The sequence below is a fragment of the Lontra canadensis genome, unplaced genomic scaffold (genome assembly GCF_010015895.1).
Source record: "Lontra canadensis isolate GAN:19392208 unplaced genomic scaffold, GSC_riverotter_1.0 scaffold155, whole genome shotgun sequence".
Classification (NCBI taxonomy): Eukaryota; Metazoa; Chordata; class Mammalia; order Carnivora; family Mustelidae; genus Lontra; species Lontra canadensis.
This window is the reverse complement of record NW_022631149.1, coordinates 2,233,117-2,248,420: the sequence shown is the minus strand read 5'-3', so window position 1 is coordinate 2,248,420 and position 15,304 is coordinate 2,233,117. Positions and strand designations below refer to the sequence as shown.

The 15,304-nt window shown below is 44.9% G+C and overlaps 1 protein-coding gene across 1 annotated transcript in view; it reads right to left on the bottom strand.

Annotated features, from left to right (window-relative positions):
* IL13RA1 (interleukin 13 receptor subunit alpha 1) overlaps positions 1-15,304 on the bottom strand; it is a 52,825-nt gene that overhangs the window by 15,582 nt on the left and 21,939 nt on the right. Inside the window, exons 5-8 of the mRNA XM_032844781.1 lie at positions 11,103-11,290; positions 9,386-9,537; positions 2,724-2,771; positions 2,322-2,454 (exon numbers count right to left, since the gene is read on the bottom strand). Of these exons, the coding sequence (XP_032700672.1) occupies positions 2,322-2,454; positions 2,724-2,771; positions 9,386-9,537; positions 11,103-11,290 (521 nt within the window). The remainder of the gene's footprint in view (positions 1-2,321; positions 2,455-2,723; positions 2,772-9,385; positions 9,538-11,102; positions 11,291-15,304) is intronic.

Below are 15,304 nucleotides of genomic sequence, written 5' to 3'. Positions count from 1 at the left end.
ATGTGATACTACCCCAAGGGCTTGTACATGTTTGTATCTATGCCATACAGATATATAATAGTATCTCCCATTTCTACAGATGAGAAGGACAAGGCTCAGTGAGGTTCAGTGGCTCGTCCAGAAGGGGTTTGGAAGTGATGCCGTCAAGCCTCAAGTCCAACGCTGTCTGAAAAGTTCCAGAGCTTTTCATGAACAGCCTTGCTAGACCTCACTCACAGAATGCCATGTCTATTATATGCTCGTCTTTCCCACCAGGGCATGACCATCCAGAAAGCAACATCAGAGCCTAAAGTCATTGTGTTAGTCTCTAAGGTGACCCCAAATGATCACAGCCTCCTGATACTTATAGCCTTATGTAATCTCCTCCCCTTGAGGGTGGGCTGGACTGACTGACTGGACTATAAAGAACTGAAGAGCAGTGCTGATGTCATTTCCAAGATTAGGTTACAAAAGACTGTGATTTCCACATGGGTGGTCCCTCATGCACTCTTGCTTGGGTCACTTACTTGAGCAAGCTAGCTGCCATTTCATGTGGCAGGCCTGTGGGGAGGTCCCAGGGGCAAAAAACCGAAGGAGGCCTCTGCATTAGCTTCCTAGGGCTGCTGGAGCAAATCAGCACATGCCAGCTGGCCTAAAACAGACGTGCTTTGTCTCACGGTGCTGGAGGCTAGAAGTCCAAAATCAAGGTATCCACAGGGACATGCTGCCTCTGGAGGCTCTAGAGAAGAACCCCTCCTTGCTTCTTCTTAGTTTCTGCTGGCTCCCTGGAATCGCTGGTGTTCCTTGGCCGCAGCTGCATCACCCTATGCTCTGCCTCCCTCCTCACGGGGCCTTTTTCCCCGTCGGTGTTTCTGGGTATCCTGCCTTCTTACGAGGATACGTCATCGGATTTAGGGCCTACTCGGAGACAGTGGGGCCTCATCTTAACTTGCTAACATCTGCAAAAAGCCTACTTCCCAATGAAGTCACGTTCACAGGTGCAGGAGCTGGGACCCGAATGTACCTTTTCGAGGGATACGATTCATCCTGCCACAACCTCCATCCAACAGCCAGCAAGGAATGGAGGCTTTCCAACGACCCCATAAGTGGGCCTGGAAGTGGGTTCTCCAGCCCCAGTCAGACCTTCAGATGAGGCTGCAGGCGCAGCCAACAGCCTGACTGTAACCCCATGAGAGAACTTGGGCCAGAGGTACGAGGCTAAGCTGGGCCCTCATTCCTGACCTACAGAAACTGTGAGATGGCAAATATGTGTCTTTTAAGCCACCACATGTTGATGTGCTTTGTTATGCCACAAGACCGAACTCATACAACCATGCCTGGCCCACAGCTTATTTAGTCCCTCAATGAACAGGGAACTGCCTTCCTCAATAATCTGTTTCTCTGACCGTTACAGAGCGATTAGAAAGTTCTTCCGTTGGTCCCATTTTGCCCCATGGAACCACGAAAGAAAATAAGCTATTCCCTCTTCTGCCTAACCACCAATATTAGCCCAAATAATAGAATTCAGTGATCGGGACTCCTTGCCCCTAAGCTTGCTTCAGCAACCAGTCCTCACATCCTGATAACCCTCTGGGGGATAGAGTCCAGTCTGCCACTGAACCTCCTGCAGTGTGGTGCCCAGAATGGAATACCGCACCCTTGCGGCGTGTCTGGGACACCGCGTCCCCACCCTGTAGCACTCCCCTGTCTGGGTGCTGCAACGGCACCGCGGCCTATGGCTGCATATGCCTTAGAGGTGTATTTAAGCCAATGATGAGTCACTCTGAGCTTCCGGTTCAATAAAACCCTATGCCCCCACCCCACAACACACACACACACACACACACACACACACACACACATCCATAAAGCACAGGTCTTTCAGATCCTGTACTTGGGCCTGACACAGTTTGCTCAGCCACTCCATTCATACATGAAACTATTGTTTTCAAACCTAGATGCAGTTTGATCTCTATTAAATGACATCAAGGTCACTGCTCTACTCTCGATTCTGTCACCAACAGGCTAGCCCTCTAGCACTGCACAATCTGCAGACTTAATCGCGCCTGCCTTCTGATATTTTTGTTCAGATTGTTAAGAAGATGGAGACAGGACAGAAGAGAGAATAACACCTTTTGGATTGTGGATTTCCAAAGAGCTGTACGTTGTGAACTAAACCTGGGGGATTTGACAGTAATTAAAAGAGAAAACACAGTTCAATTGCAGACATTCCCTGGATGACATTAAGAATGCAGAACAATCCTTACCCCAACCTATTTTCTGCTTCAGCTTAGTTCCCATGCATCAGTGGTTTAAATTTTAATGAAATCCCGTTCTCTTACCTATACTCATCGCTTGACTCCAATTACTCCAGAGTTTGTCATCCTCATAGCATAACTTGTTTGTTCTGACTCTTATTCTGACTGTGTTCAAAGTATCAGGAAGAACACTGGGGACCATGAAACAAATTGTACCCTTAGATATAAAATAAAAACACACAAAGAATGTTACCAGCTTATTCTCTTTCTCTGCTTCTGAATATCCTAAATTCTGTACATGATTAAGACGTGGACTACAGTCCAAATTATCTGACTTTAACTCCTCAAAGAAAAACTGGCAATAAGCCACAGAACAAAGGAGTCTGTTTCTCTCAAAGTAGTTCAAATTTAGGCTATGGTTGCCCTGCCCCACCCCCAATTATTCTATGACTTTAGGCCCAAAGAGTTAAAGTTGAATTTACTGACCTCCAGGTTTCCCTCAAATTCTGAATTCTGACATTTGGCCTCTTCAACCTGGAAGACATAAAAAAACAAATAGGTTCAAAAAATTCAAGAGACTAATTTATATCATTTAACCATTTCTAACAAGGTCCCCTTTTATCCCATCAAAAGACGACTAGGTACAGTGAAAGAAGGTTTTTTTTTTTTTTTTAAATAAGTGGTGCTGAGTCAATTACATATCCATACAGGGGAAAAAAGAATCCTGTACCCTACCTCACACTATTTACAATCCATCTCCAGATGGATTGGAGATCTAAATGTGAAAGTTAAAATAAACTGAACAAATAAATACATAAGTACAGCAAGATTTTAGAAGAAAATGTAGAACATCTTCATGAGCTTAAAGCATATTTCTTAAATAAAACCAAAAAATATTAACCCTAAAGGAAAAACTGTTATAAAGTCATCGATATTAAAATTGCAAACTTCTTCTGTTCATCAAAGATACCCTATTAAGGAAATTTAAAAAAGTCATGTATGGAGTGACAGAAATTATTTGCAATTCCTAACAAAGGACTTGCATATCTATATATATATCATATAATATATACTTAAATTTACATATAATACGTGCACACATATATACATAGATCCCACCAACTAATAAGGAAAAGACAGACAACCCAGCAGAAAAACTGGCAAAGGATTTGAACAGGCATTTCTCAAGAGGGTATTCAAATTCCTAAAGAACAGGGGCAAAAGTGCTCAACTTCATTAGTCATCAGGGAAATGCAAATTAAATCCACAAGATAACAATACACACACCTACCAGACAATACGGAGTGTTGCTGAGAATGTGAAGCATCTAGCACTCTCAATGTCGGCTCTTAGTAGTGTAAATTGGCACAGCCATTTGGGAAAAGTCTTATTATCTATTAGAGACGATCCTAGGTAAGCCTCTGAGCCACACACGCCCACCAGAAATGTATGCACGTGCACACCAAGAGACAAGCCGGCAACGTTCATAAAGACTCTATTCATAAAGCCCCAAGCTAGAAACTATGCTCATGTCCACCAGAGGGAGAATGGAGAAATCAAATGTGATATGTATCGACACGATGGAATGAATGCAATGAGAACCAAACACTGACAGCTACAGGCAACAAAATCTCTGTGACTCTTGTAAACATACCATTGAGCGAAAGAAGGCAGACACGCACGAAAAGTAAATTCTGGGGGCGCCTGGGTGGCTCAGTCGGTTAAGCGGCTGCCTTTTGCTCAGGTCGTGATCTCAGGGTCCTGGGATAGTGGGATCAAGGCCCCAAATCGGGCTCCTTGCTCAGCAGGAAGTCTGCCCCTCCCCTGCACTTGTGTGTGTGTGCTCTCTCTAAAGTAAATACAATCTTTTAAAAAAGTAAATTCTGTACAATTCATTTATATAAAGTTTACAAAGAGGCAACAAAACTAATCTATGGGATTAGAAGTCCGGGTATTAATTGTCCTTTGGGAGGGTAGTGACCAAAAGGGGTCACAATGGGGCTTCTAAGGTGCTGGTTACATAAGAGCAAAGTCATTTGCAAAAATCACTTATGAAAAATCATTGAGCTCTACATAACAACTCATGTGATTTTTTTACTGGACACTATACATCAATTAAAAGTTTAAAAAAAAAAAACAGTGGTGCCTGAGTGGCTCAGGTCATGATCCCAGGGCCCCCGCGTAAGGCTCCCTGCTCAGAGGGGAGCCTGCTTCTCCCTCTCCCTCTGCCCCTGCTCCTCTCTCTCTCTCACGCATGCTCTCTAACAAATAAAATCTTAAAAAAAAAAGTAAAAAAAAACAGTCTCCCTTGTTGAGAGTATAATATATCAAACACAATTGGGTTAGAGAAAAGACAATATAAAGCAAAATTCTCCTTCACACAATTTAAGTCATTTGCTGTCTGATGGAAAGAGAAAGATCCGTTCCTAAAATGCAATTATTTCAAAACTGGAGCAAAAAAAACCAACACATGAAAATCTGTTGCTTAATATAAATAGTCTACTTCTGGCCAACAGATTATACGAAAAGATGTTCAACATCACTAATCATCAGAGAAATGCAAATCGAGACCACAATGAGGTATCGCCTCATACCTTTAAGAATGGCCATCACCATCGAAAAGGTAAGACAACGAATGCTGGCAAAGGTGTGGAGAGAAGGAAACCCTCATACGCCTGTTGGTGGGGATGTGAACAGGTGCAGCCACTATGGAAAATAGTACGGAGCTTCCTCAAAAGGTTAAAAATAGAAATACCAGCATAGGAAATAGAGTCAGTAATACTGTGATAACATTGTATGGTGACAGATGGTGGCGCCTACGGTGAGCACTGAGAAATGTACAGAATTGTTGAAGAAATATGTTGTATACCGTATCTCAATTATACTTCAATTAAAAAAATACCATATGACTCAGTAATTCTACTACTGGGTCTCTATCTGAAGAAAATGGGGGCACCTGGGCGGCTCAGTCAGTGAAGCCTCTGACTCTTGGTTTCAGCTTCAAGGTCATGATCTCAACGGTCATGGGATAGAGCCCCGCATCAGTGGGGAGTCTACTTGAGATCCTCTCCCTCTGACTCTCCCCTCACACACGTGCTTCCTCTATAAAATAAATAAATAAATTGGGGGGGGAAGAAAATGAAAACACTAATTTGAAAAGTTACATGCATCCCTGGGGCTCCTGGATGGCTCAGTTGGTTAAGCGTCCAACTCTTGATTTCAGCTCAGGTCATGATCTCAGGGTTGTGAGATCTGTGCTGGGTGTGGAGGCTGCTTGGGATTCTCTCCCTCTCTCTGCCCCCTGCCCCAGCTCATGTGCTCTAACAACAACAAGAAACTATAAAAGGAAGAAGAGGAGGAAAAGATACAAGATACATACACCACTATGCTTGCTTCAGCATTCGTCAGTTATTTACAATAGTCAAGATATGGAAGTAACCCAAGTGTGCACTGAAAGATGATTAAGAAAGAAAATGTGATACACACACATACACACACACACACACAGAGAATGGAATATCATCCAGCTGTGGCAAAGAAGGAGATCCTGCCATTTGTGACACATGGATGCAACTCAAGAGCGCTGTAGTAAGTGAAGTAAGTCAGGGAAACACACTGTATAACCTCACTTAAATGTGGGATCTAAAATGAGCTCACAGAGGCAGAGAGAAGAATGGTGGCTGCCAGGGGCTGGGCGACTGGGGGAAATGGGGAGATGTTGGGCAAAGGGTACAAACTTCTACTTCTAGGTTCTGGGGATCGAATGTACAGTGTGGTGACTATAGTTAATAATACCACATTGCATACTTGAAATCCGCTAAGAGAGTAGATCTTCAGTGTTCTCACCATGTAAAAAAGGGGTAACTAACTTTGTGACGTGCCGGGTGAGTTAGTTAACATGACTGTGGTCATCACCCCACAAGGGAAATGTACATTGAGTCATCACGTTGTACACCTAGAAAATAATCACACTGTACAACCCAAATATATATGGTTTTTACTTGTCAATCATACTTCAAAAAAGCTGGAACCAATGGTCAACTTCTGTCAAAGAGACATTTAAACATGGGACGAAGACCAGAGCACACGGCTATGACTTTTGACCTTGCATGTTACTAAGTGGTTCCTAGCGGCATCTGTGAAGAGCGGAAAGGCGAACTAAATGATGATGAGCATCCTATCGACGCTTCGTATGGGGCACAGGAAAAGCCACTTGGGAATCAGAGACCTGCTGGGGAATCCCAAGGACCAGCCACCACTTGAGGGACCTGGTTGCATGCTCATGTCCTCTCCCCTGGGCCATCTCCCAGATGCATGTACGTTCCAAAATTGGCAAATCACTGTGTAAAATGGAAGGTCTGAGCTCTTGTTCAAACGTAAGTTCCCTCACATAGTTTAGCAGCTGCTCAGATAATTCTGTGAGAAAAGGAAAACAAGAGCACAGAGGACCAAGCAGATAGTCTGGGCGGAAGGGGCGTGGTCAAAGACAGGTTGTTCCTTGCTTTGTGATTGTCACCAGCTACCTTTGACCCCAAACCCCATGTGATGGCACCACTTCCTGTCCCGGCCTACTTCCCCCTCTTAACTACAACATCAGGCAAAATAATTCCTCAAAAATCTTGCAAAAAGGGTGGGGGGGAAAGGTCTCAAAATCAGCGAGCACACAAAAAGCTGATGACATTTTAGGAGAGGAAGCAGCTGGTGAACATCTGCTAGGACAAAGAATATCCAATTCAAATGTGTCAACAGAGTTCACTCCAAACAGACTACGGTTCTGATTTAGGAGAATAAATGCCATAATATGTACATTCTCTTCAGTGCATTAGTTTGTTTAAAAAAAAAAAAAAAGGTAATCAACAAGAATTTCTCTTTTTTTTTAAGGATTTTATTTATTCGTTTATTGGACAAAGAGAGAGAGAGAGAAAGAGAGCGAGAGAGGGAACATAAGCAGGGGGAGTGGGAGGGAGAAGCGGGCTTCCCGCTGAGCAGGGAGACCCATGTGGGGCTCGATCTCAGGACCCCAGATCATGACCTGAGCTGAAGGCAGACGCTTAACGACTGAGCCACCCAGATGCCCCTCAACAAGAATTTCTTACGTGAGGACTATGCACATGGTGTTCTCAAAGTTTAATACAAGACAAACCTTTGAATACAGAAGACCAACTTATCAGCTGTGTGGCCTGTAGCAAGTTACTTTACCTCTCTGAGCCTTAGTTTCTCAATAAAATATAGGTCAGAGGAGAACCATTTCATGGACTGTCACATGCTATTGTACAAGTACCAAGCAGAGTATCTGTGTAGTCCATCATGAACACTTCATAAGTGACAGCTGGCACAGTTAAGAGGGCGAACGGAGGTCACGTGACCCCTGGTGTCAGGGACACATGCTTTGGAGTCAGACTTGCTGAAATCTTGACTCTACCACTTAACTTAGGAGTAGAGCTCTGAGATTGCATACTTCTCACCTGTGAAACGGGGATAAAATCACAGGCCCTAGGTGCCCAGGGTTACGGTGAGCACTGTGGGAGGCAGCTGAGACAACGTGCTTGTGAAAATGCCCACCCCACAGTCCTCACTCCCACACATGAGCCACCATGAGCAGGAGCCGCACAAAGTTACCATCACCGAACTCCTCCCTCCAGGAGCTTTATTTTTAGCCAGGAGACAAGGTCTCCCCATGTGATCCGGGGAACCAGCGGGACATAATTCAGTGCCAGATGAGTAATACAAGCAGCCTGCGTCTGAGGATTTCGGACAGAAGAGAGCAGTAAAGGCCAGAGCAATCACTCTGACAGCTGACTTCGCTGTAAACTCCAGCCTCACCTCCCCACTTGGAAGCCCTCTGCTTTCTCCCTTTGCAGTACCATATGGGGACTCTGGCTTCTGGTATGGATAACGATTACTCTATTTCAGCAAACAGTTTCATCTCCGAATGCCCAGAAAAGCTCTGGTCAGCTGTGGACCTGGGCACTCCCTCTGGGGTTACAGCCTGTCAACACTGGCTTATTTTAATGTATTTTGAAACTCCCACGGTGAGCTGAAACAACTGGACCGAGGAAGCTGTCCACGTGCGAGATGCGGGGCTCCTTTAAAAGCCAATATAAAACCCTTGGTCTTGAACTTCTACAACTCCAGTGCAGCCGGGGCCCAGGGCCACTGGCATGCCCGTGATCAGCACAGCCCCTGTGGTCTTGAGGCACCACTTTATGGAAACTACACTCCTCGGGGACCACGGTATTGAAATCTGGGCAAACTTTTCGGGTTGAATCAACAAAACCCCACTTGGTTAGTCATTCAGATGAAGCGTTGCGGGCCCGAGGGTGTGACCGCTACTGTAAAGTGGAACGATGAGACTGATGCCGTGAGGTCCCACCGTATCCTGTTACGTATCCTATCCCAGGTGCCCATGGGGACCTCTAATCAGTACGTTTTGTACTCGATTCCCAACGGCGCAAATTTACAGAATCCAGCAACGGCGGACTACCCAAATTTGACGACTCTAGTTGCCACAAACTCCAAGACCAGAGAACGGCCACACTAGAGCCTTGAAGAATCTACCGGATTGGACCCCAGCCTCCTGCTTACACGTCTTTCCCTACTCGATTTCGGCCTCGCCAGTCTTTCTGTTTCTCACGCATGCCAAGCTCGTTCGTGCACATGGCTAGCCCCTGCTTGTCACTCTGGTCTTATCTCAAACGTCGTCACTTTGGATGATCATGTTCCCTCAGGCCCTCCCATCATGCTACTACATGACCCATCTGACTTTCTTCATAGCATTCATACCCTGAAATTAGCTTGCTCATTTATACACTTATTTCCTAGTAGGTAGGCTTCACGGGAAAAACAGACCTTTTCATCAGGGTCACATGCACACAAAATAGTGCCTGGCATGTAGCAAATATGTAATGAAAAGCTGTTCAGCAAATGAACTGATAAACGGCTTGAATCTTACAGCCAATGCTCTTCCCATAGACCCTCAGACCTTCCACCGCGCCCTATTCCAGACGAGAAATTTCATCATCACATCGTCATCATCGGGTGACATATCTAAGAGCTACATTTCACGATGTCTCCGTTTACTACCCTGGCAGAAATTCAAGTGAAAGAATAATGCCCCCAATAAAATCAACTAGCTAGGAAAAACTTACGTAGAAAATATCATTCGTCTCGGTTTGGCTGTTATTGACTTCTACTTGATAAGATAAGCATCTGCTGTAAAAATTCTGTGGATTCTTCCACTGCACATACAAGTTACCATTTTGGAAGAACAGACGTTTAATATGTGGGGGATCAGGTTTCACTGAAAGACAGAAACGGAAGAACACAAATTAGCGCCCAGAATATTTTTGATGAGGTTCATGTATGTGTGGAGATAATGAAGGTCACCATAAATAAGCTTATTTTAAATTGTCTTATAAAGTGGATCCAAAGAACATCTTTGGGGTGTCTGGCAGATGACGTGAACTCTGACCTGCAACCATCCGGTTAGAACACGGCTGGGGTATCATCAGGACGTCCAGCTGTGACACAGAGAATAAAGAAAAGCAGCACTTGGGGCCAGATGTGCATCTACCTAATGGATCATGAGGGGCCCCAGGGGTTTCCCCAGCTGCCACTCACTTGTATCAATCCAAGACCACAATTAAAACATTAGTCTAGTCTCTGTCATGTACTGCAACATGGACAAACCTTGAAGACATTATACTACGTGAAATAAGCCCATCACAAAAGGGAAAACACTGCAGGATTCCACCCATGAGGTATCTAAAGTGGTCAGAATCATAGAAGCAGAAAAGAGAAAGCTGCTTACCAAGGGCTCGGGGAGGGGAAATTAGTGTTTCGGGGGCATTGAGTTTCAGTTTTAAAAGATGAGAACGTTCTAGAGATCTGCCGCACAACAATGTGAATAGACTTCACATTACTGAACTGTACACTTAGAAACAGTTACAAAGGGAGTTACCACGACCTCACTCCCCTGGCTTTCGGTCCACACTTAGAAGTCACCTGCGTGACTGTCTGAAGGCGTGGTGCATAGCGCTCTGCTCCCAGACTTGGGAACCTTTGTCAATTCATGGTTATGTGCCCATGAATTTTCTGTATACTTAACCAGAATCTGCGCTCCCTGGTGGGATCTTACAACAAATAAATAAACCCGACGCTTACAGTAGTAGCCTGCTTTAGAGATTTACAAAATACTTACATATCTCACATCATTTGGGACTTTGGACAGTCCTTTGAGGTCAGGAGGGACTATGGACCCTGTTTTACAGATGAGGAAACACTTAAAGAGAGTTTATATGCTTTTTCCAAAACGAAGTTCTAGGAGCTCAAGCAGATACTGTGTTTTCAAGTTGAGGCCTTTTTCTAAAAGGCCAAGACTCGGCTGCGTTGGCCGTTCTAAGCAGTCGGGGCCTATGCCACCCCGCACGTTAGCTAGTTTGAATATCACTTCTGATCGCTCCTTCTCCAGTCAAAGCCCTTTTTCAACTAAGAGAAAGATTATTCAGAAATCATATTTCATTTTATTCTGCAGCATCATCCTCTCGAGTATCATCAGTAAAAGAAAACAGAACTTAAGAGTCAAAGAGCCCAGCTCCAGTCTTGGTTCTACAAATGACTGCGCGTTTAAAGTCTTAGCACACTCAGAACCAAACAAGAGCAAAGCATGTGGCATATATACTCAATAATATTAGAATTTCCAAGGCTGCCACTTAAAAAAAAATCAAATAAAGATATACATAAATACAGTCCTTTTTTCTGGGAAAATCTTAAAACCAAAATCATTCCTTTTTTATTCTCTATACAGACTGTTCGAAAGATATAACACTTTTACCCACACTGTTATACAGGGCTTCTAAAACTTACCATGAGAAGTTAAAGGCACTATATTGAAGGATGGTCTAATTTTTCCTGCATTATCCTTGACCACTATTTGGACACTGTGTTGCTCAAAACTGGAATCCTTCAAATTAGTCAGAGCAAAGGAACAACCGATGTGTTGATCTTCCCTATAGATGTCTTCACACTGAAGAATTTTTCCCAGGCTGCTATGCCTGCAAGATATAATGAGACAACCTTCTGGATTATTTTTAACAAGGTGTTCAGGAAACAAAGGCAGACATTTGTTTTCTTTTAAACAGCTGAAGAGGACCGTGAAAGGCAACATTTGCAATACAGAAAGATAGCTCTTCTTAAAACCCTCTTTTATAACGTGGCTCCATTTCACACCCTAGCAAGAAACAAATGCTCCTTTATGATGAACACTGGTACTTTCTTCTTCTTCTTTTTTTTTTTTAAGTAATCTCTACACCCAATGTGGGACTCAAACTCAAGACCCTGAGATCAAGAGTCACCCAAGCCACATGCCCAAACACTTGTTCATTTGTTCGTTCGTTCTTTTTTTTTCCTTTTTCTTTTTTTTCAAGATTTTGTTCATTTGTCAGAGGTGCTTTGTCAGAGGAAGAGACAGAGAAAGCACAAGTAGGGGGAGCAGCAGGCAGATGGAGAAGCAGGCTCCCTGCTCTAATGTGGGATTCGATCCCAGGACCTGGAGATCATGATCTGAGCCAAAGGCAGATGCTTAAACGACTGAGCCACCCAGGTACCCTAACACTGGTACTTAGTTTTTTTAAATATATATTTTATTTATTTATTTATTTGATAGAGAGAGAGTGAGAGAGAGCAAGAGCGAGGAGAAGGTCAGAGGGAGAAGCAGACTCCCCGTGGAGCTGGGAACCCGATGCGGGAGTTGATCCCGGGACTCCAGGATCACGACCTGAGCTGAAGGCTGTCGCTTAACCAACTGAGCCACCCAGGCGCCCCAACACTGGTACTTTCAATAGCTGTGAAAATTCCAGGAGCCCTGACTCCTTTTCATCTTCTGTATAAGAGACCTTAAGAGGCCAGCATGAGAAGTTTTAGGCTTCTTGAAAAGGCCTCTCATCTGCTGAATTCCATGGTTCTCCTCTGGCCCTTCTGCCTGCCTTGCTTTCGTGGCTTCTCTTCCTTTTCCCTTTTCGAGGGTTCACATTTGGTCCTCCGCCCTCTGCAGATTCCTCGCTGCTGCTTACTCCCTCATCCATTCTCCCCCAGTTTATCATGTCTGTCCCTCGACTAGAATTTCTACACTGGGGGTTCCTTGGTGCTAGTCCCAGATTTCTAACGGTTTCATTTCAGTGTTCCACTCTGGCCTCAAAGTCAATGTCCTTATGCCCTCTCTTCCTAGCCAAACTGCCTATCTTCTGACCTTCCCCATTCCCATCAGTCAGAGCGCATTTTCTCTGGACTCCTTGATTACGTCCTTTGAAATTACCCTTTCCCCCTTCCTTTCTCTGTATTCTCTCACCCCATTCTGTTACTTCCTTCCTTCACAAAGCGTCTTGGATTCTCTCCCGAGACATTCCTGGAACCCTTACAGTGTTGTGTGCCCTCACCACTTCAGTCTTCACATCCTCTCTGGAAGGACCTCGCTGACCTTCGTTATCAAACTATCTATCCTCTAACCCCTGCCAGATCAATGTTCCAGAACATAGTGGTTTTCTATGTGTCTTACTCCACCGCGTGGCTTTAACTGCTTTCCATCCGCAGCACTGCTGGGATCTGCTGTCCCAACCCAAACCTCTACGCACCCCTCTCCCCAAGGAGCATCGGCACCCAGTGCAGGGCAGGCCGACAGAAGGGGCTAATGACACTCTTCTGGCTAGGGTCTCAACGGCTTCTGTCTCGTAGTAGCTGGAAGAAGCCAGAGTCAAGCCCTACCTCAGCCGTAATGGGAGGTGTGCCAATGTTCTACAGAAAAGGAAGGCAACTTTAAACTTTAAATGAACTAACAGGAATGAGTCGCAAACCCTTAACTTTTTACCTCCAGTCATCTGTCACTGTATAGAATGCAGACTCCTCAAGCCCTCTCCTGAGAACCCTACTCAGCGGGTTCTGCCAGGGCCTAGGTGCCAGCACTTTGACAGCGAATCTCTTCTGCACAGCGGGTACGCGCATAAACGAAGTCAGCTGATCTCTGCCTGGGGGGCAAGGACGGTCTCTTCGACAAATGGCGCGGGAACAACAGACAGGTGTCTAGAGGCAAAACAATGAATCTAGACACAGTCCTGACTCCATTCACGAAGCCAAATTCACAATGGGTCACAAACCTGAATGGAAAGTGCAAAACTATAGAACTCTTAGGATGTGACTTAGGGAGAAACCTAGATGAGCTGCAGCGTGGCGACAAGCTTTTTAGATACACAGAAGACCTGATCTAGAAAAGAAATAATCAGCTGGACTTCGTTCAAATTAAAAACTTCAGCACCTGCAAAAATTAGTAGTAAGAGAATAAGAAAGCAAACCACAGACTCAGAGGAAATATTTGCGAAAGACATGTCTGATAAAGGATTGCTACACAAAATACACAAAGAATCCTTAAAGCAGTAAGAAAACAGGCACCTCACCGAAGATAGACAGATGGCAAAGAAGCGTCTGAAAAGATGTTCCACATATGTCATCAGGGAAATGCAAATTAAAAACAACAAGATGCCACTACACACCTACTAGAATGGCCGAAGTCCAGAGCAGTGCCACCACCAAACCCAGGGAGGACAGGGAGCGAGCGACAGGAGTGCTCCTTTGCCACTGGTGGGAATGCAAAATGCTACAGCCCCTTTGGGGCAGAGTCTGGTAGTTTCTCACAAAACTACACATGCTCTTATCATACGACTGGCGATCCTGCTCCCTGGTATTTACCTAGAGGAGTTGAAAACTCCTGTCCACGCGAAACATGGCGCACAACTGTTCACAGCGGCTTTATTCATAATTGCCAAGACTCGGAAGCAACTAAGACGTCCTCCAGTAGGTGGACACACAAACTGGGGTGCCCCCAGACACAGGGATATTATTCAGCTTAAAAAAAAAAAAGAGGTCTCAAGCCAGGAAGCGACACGGAGGAAATGTAAACGCGTATTACTAAGTGAAATAAGCCAATCCGCAAAGGCTGCCTGCGGAGGGCCCGACCACAGCGCCCTCTGGGGACCTCAGGAAGCATCAGCAGCGGCAGGGCTTGCGGAGGGAAAGGTGACCAGGCAGAGGACAGAGGAGCTTTAGGGCGATGAAAATACTCTGTACGAGGTTAGAAGGACGGACACGTGTCATTATACGTTTGTCCAAACCCACAGGATAGACGACACCAAGATGGAGCCTGAAGGTAAAGTAAGGACTGCGAGTGGCTAGGATGTTATCAAGGCAGGCCCATTAGTTGTGACAAATATACCACCCTGGTGGGGGGGTGCGGATAATGGGGGAGGCCACGAACTGCGGGGGTAGAGGGTATATGCAAAATCTCTGTACCTTCCCCTCTGTTTTGTTGTAAACCTAAAAACTTCTCTACAAAAATAAAGTCTTCAAAAATAAACCCCGGGGGCGCCTGGGTGGCTCAGTGGGTTAAAGCCTCTGCCTTCAGCTCGTCATGATCCCAGGGTCCTGGGATCAAGCCCCACATCCGGCTCTCTGCTCAGCGGGGAGCCTGCTTCCCCCTCTCTCTCTCTGTCTGCCTCTCTGCCTAATTGTGATCTCTCTTTGTCAAATAAATAAATAAAATCTTTAAAAAAAAACCAACAACAAAACAAACAAAAAAACAAACCCCCAAACTCAGATCTAATGTACTTACTCCTTCAAAGGCTATGAAAAGAAATATTTAAATACAGAAAATACAGGGTGCCTGGGTGGCTCAGCTGGTGAAGCATCTGCCTTCAGCTCAGTTCATGACCCCAGGGTCCTGGGATTGAGCCCCGCATTAGAGCAGGGAACCTGCTTGTCCCTCTGCCTGCCGCTCCCCCTGCTTGTGCTCTGTCTCTCAAATAAATAAATAAAATCTTTTTAAAAATACAGAAATGCTCTTGTCCCTTAAGAGATGGTACATCGAGTTTCTCTCCTAGTTGTAGGCCCCTGTGGTTCATGAATGAATACAGTCTTAGAAACTAAGTTAGTGCCATGGCTAGTTTTTAGATCAGACAGGCCTGGAATATTCTCCACCCACATCCAGAAACAGAAACTGAAGAAATTTATGATACTTTTGTTAC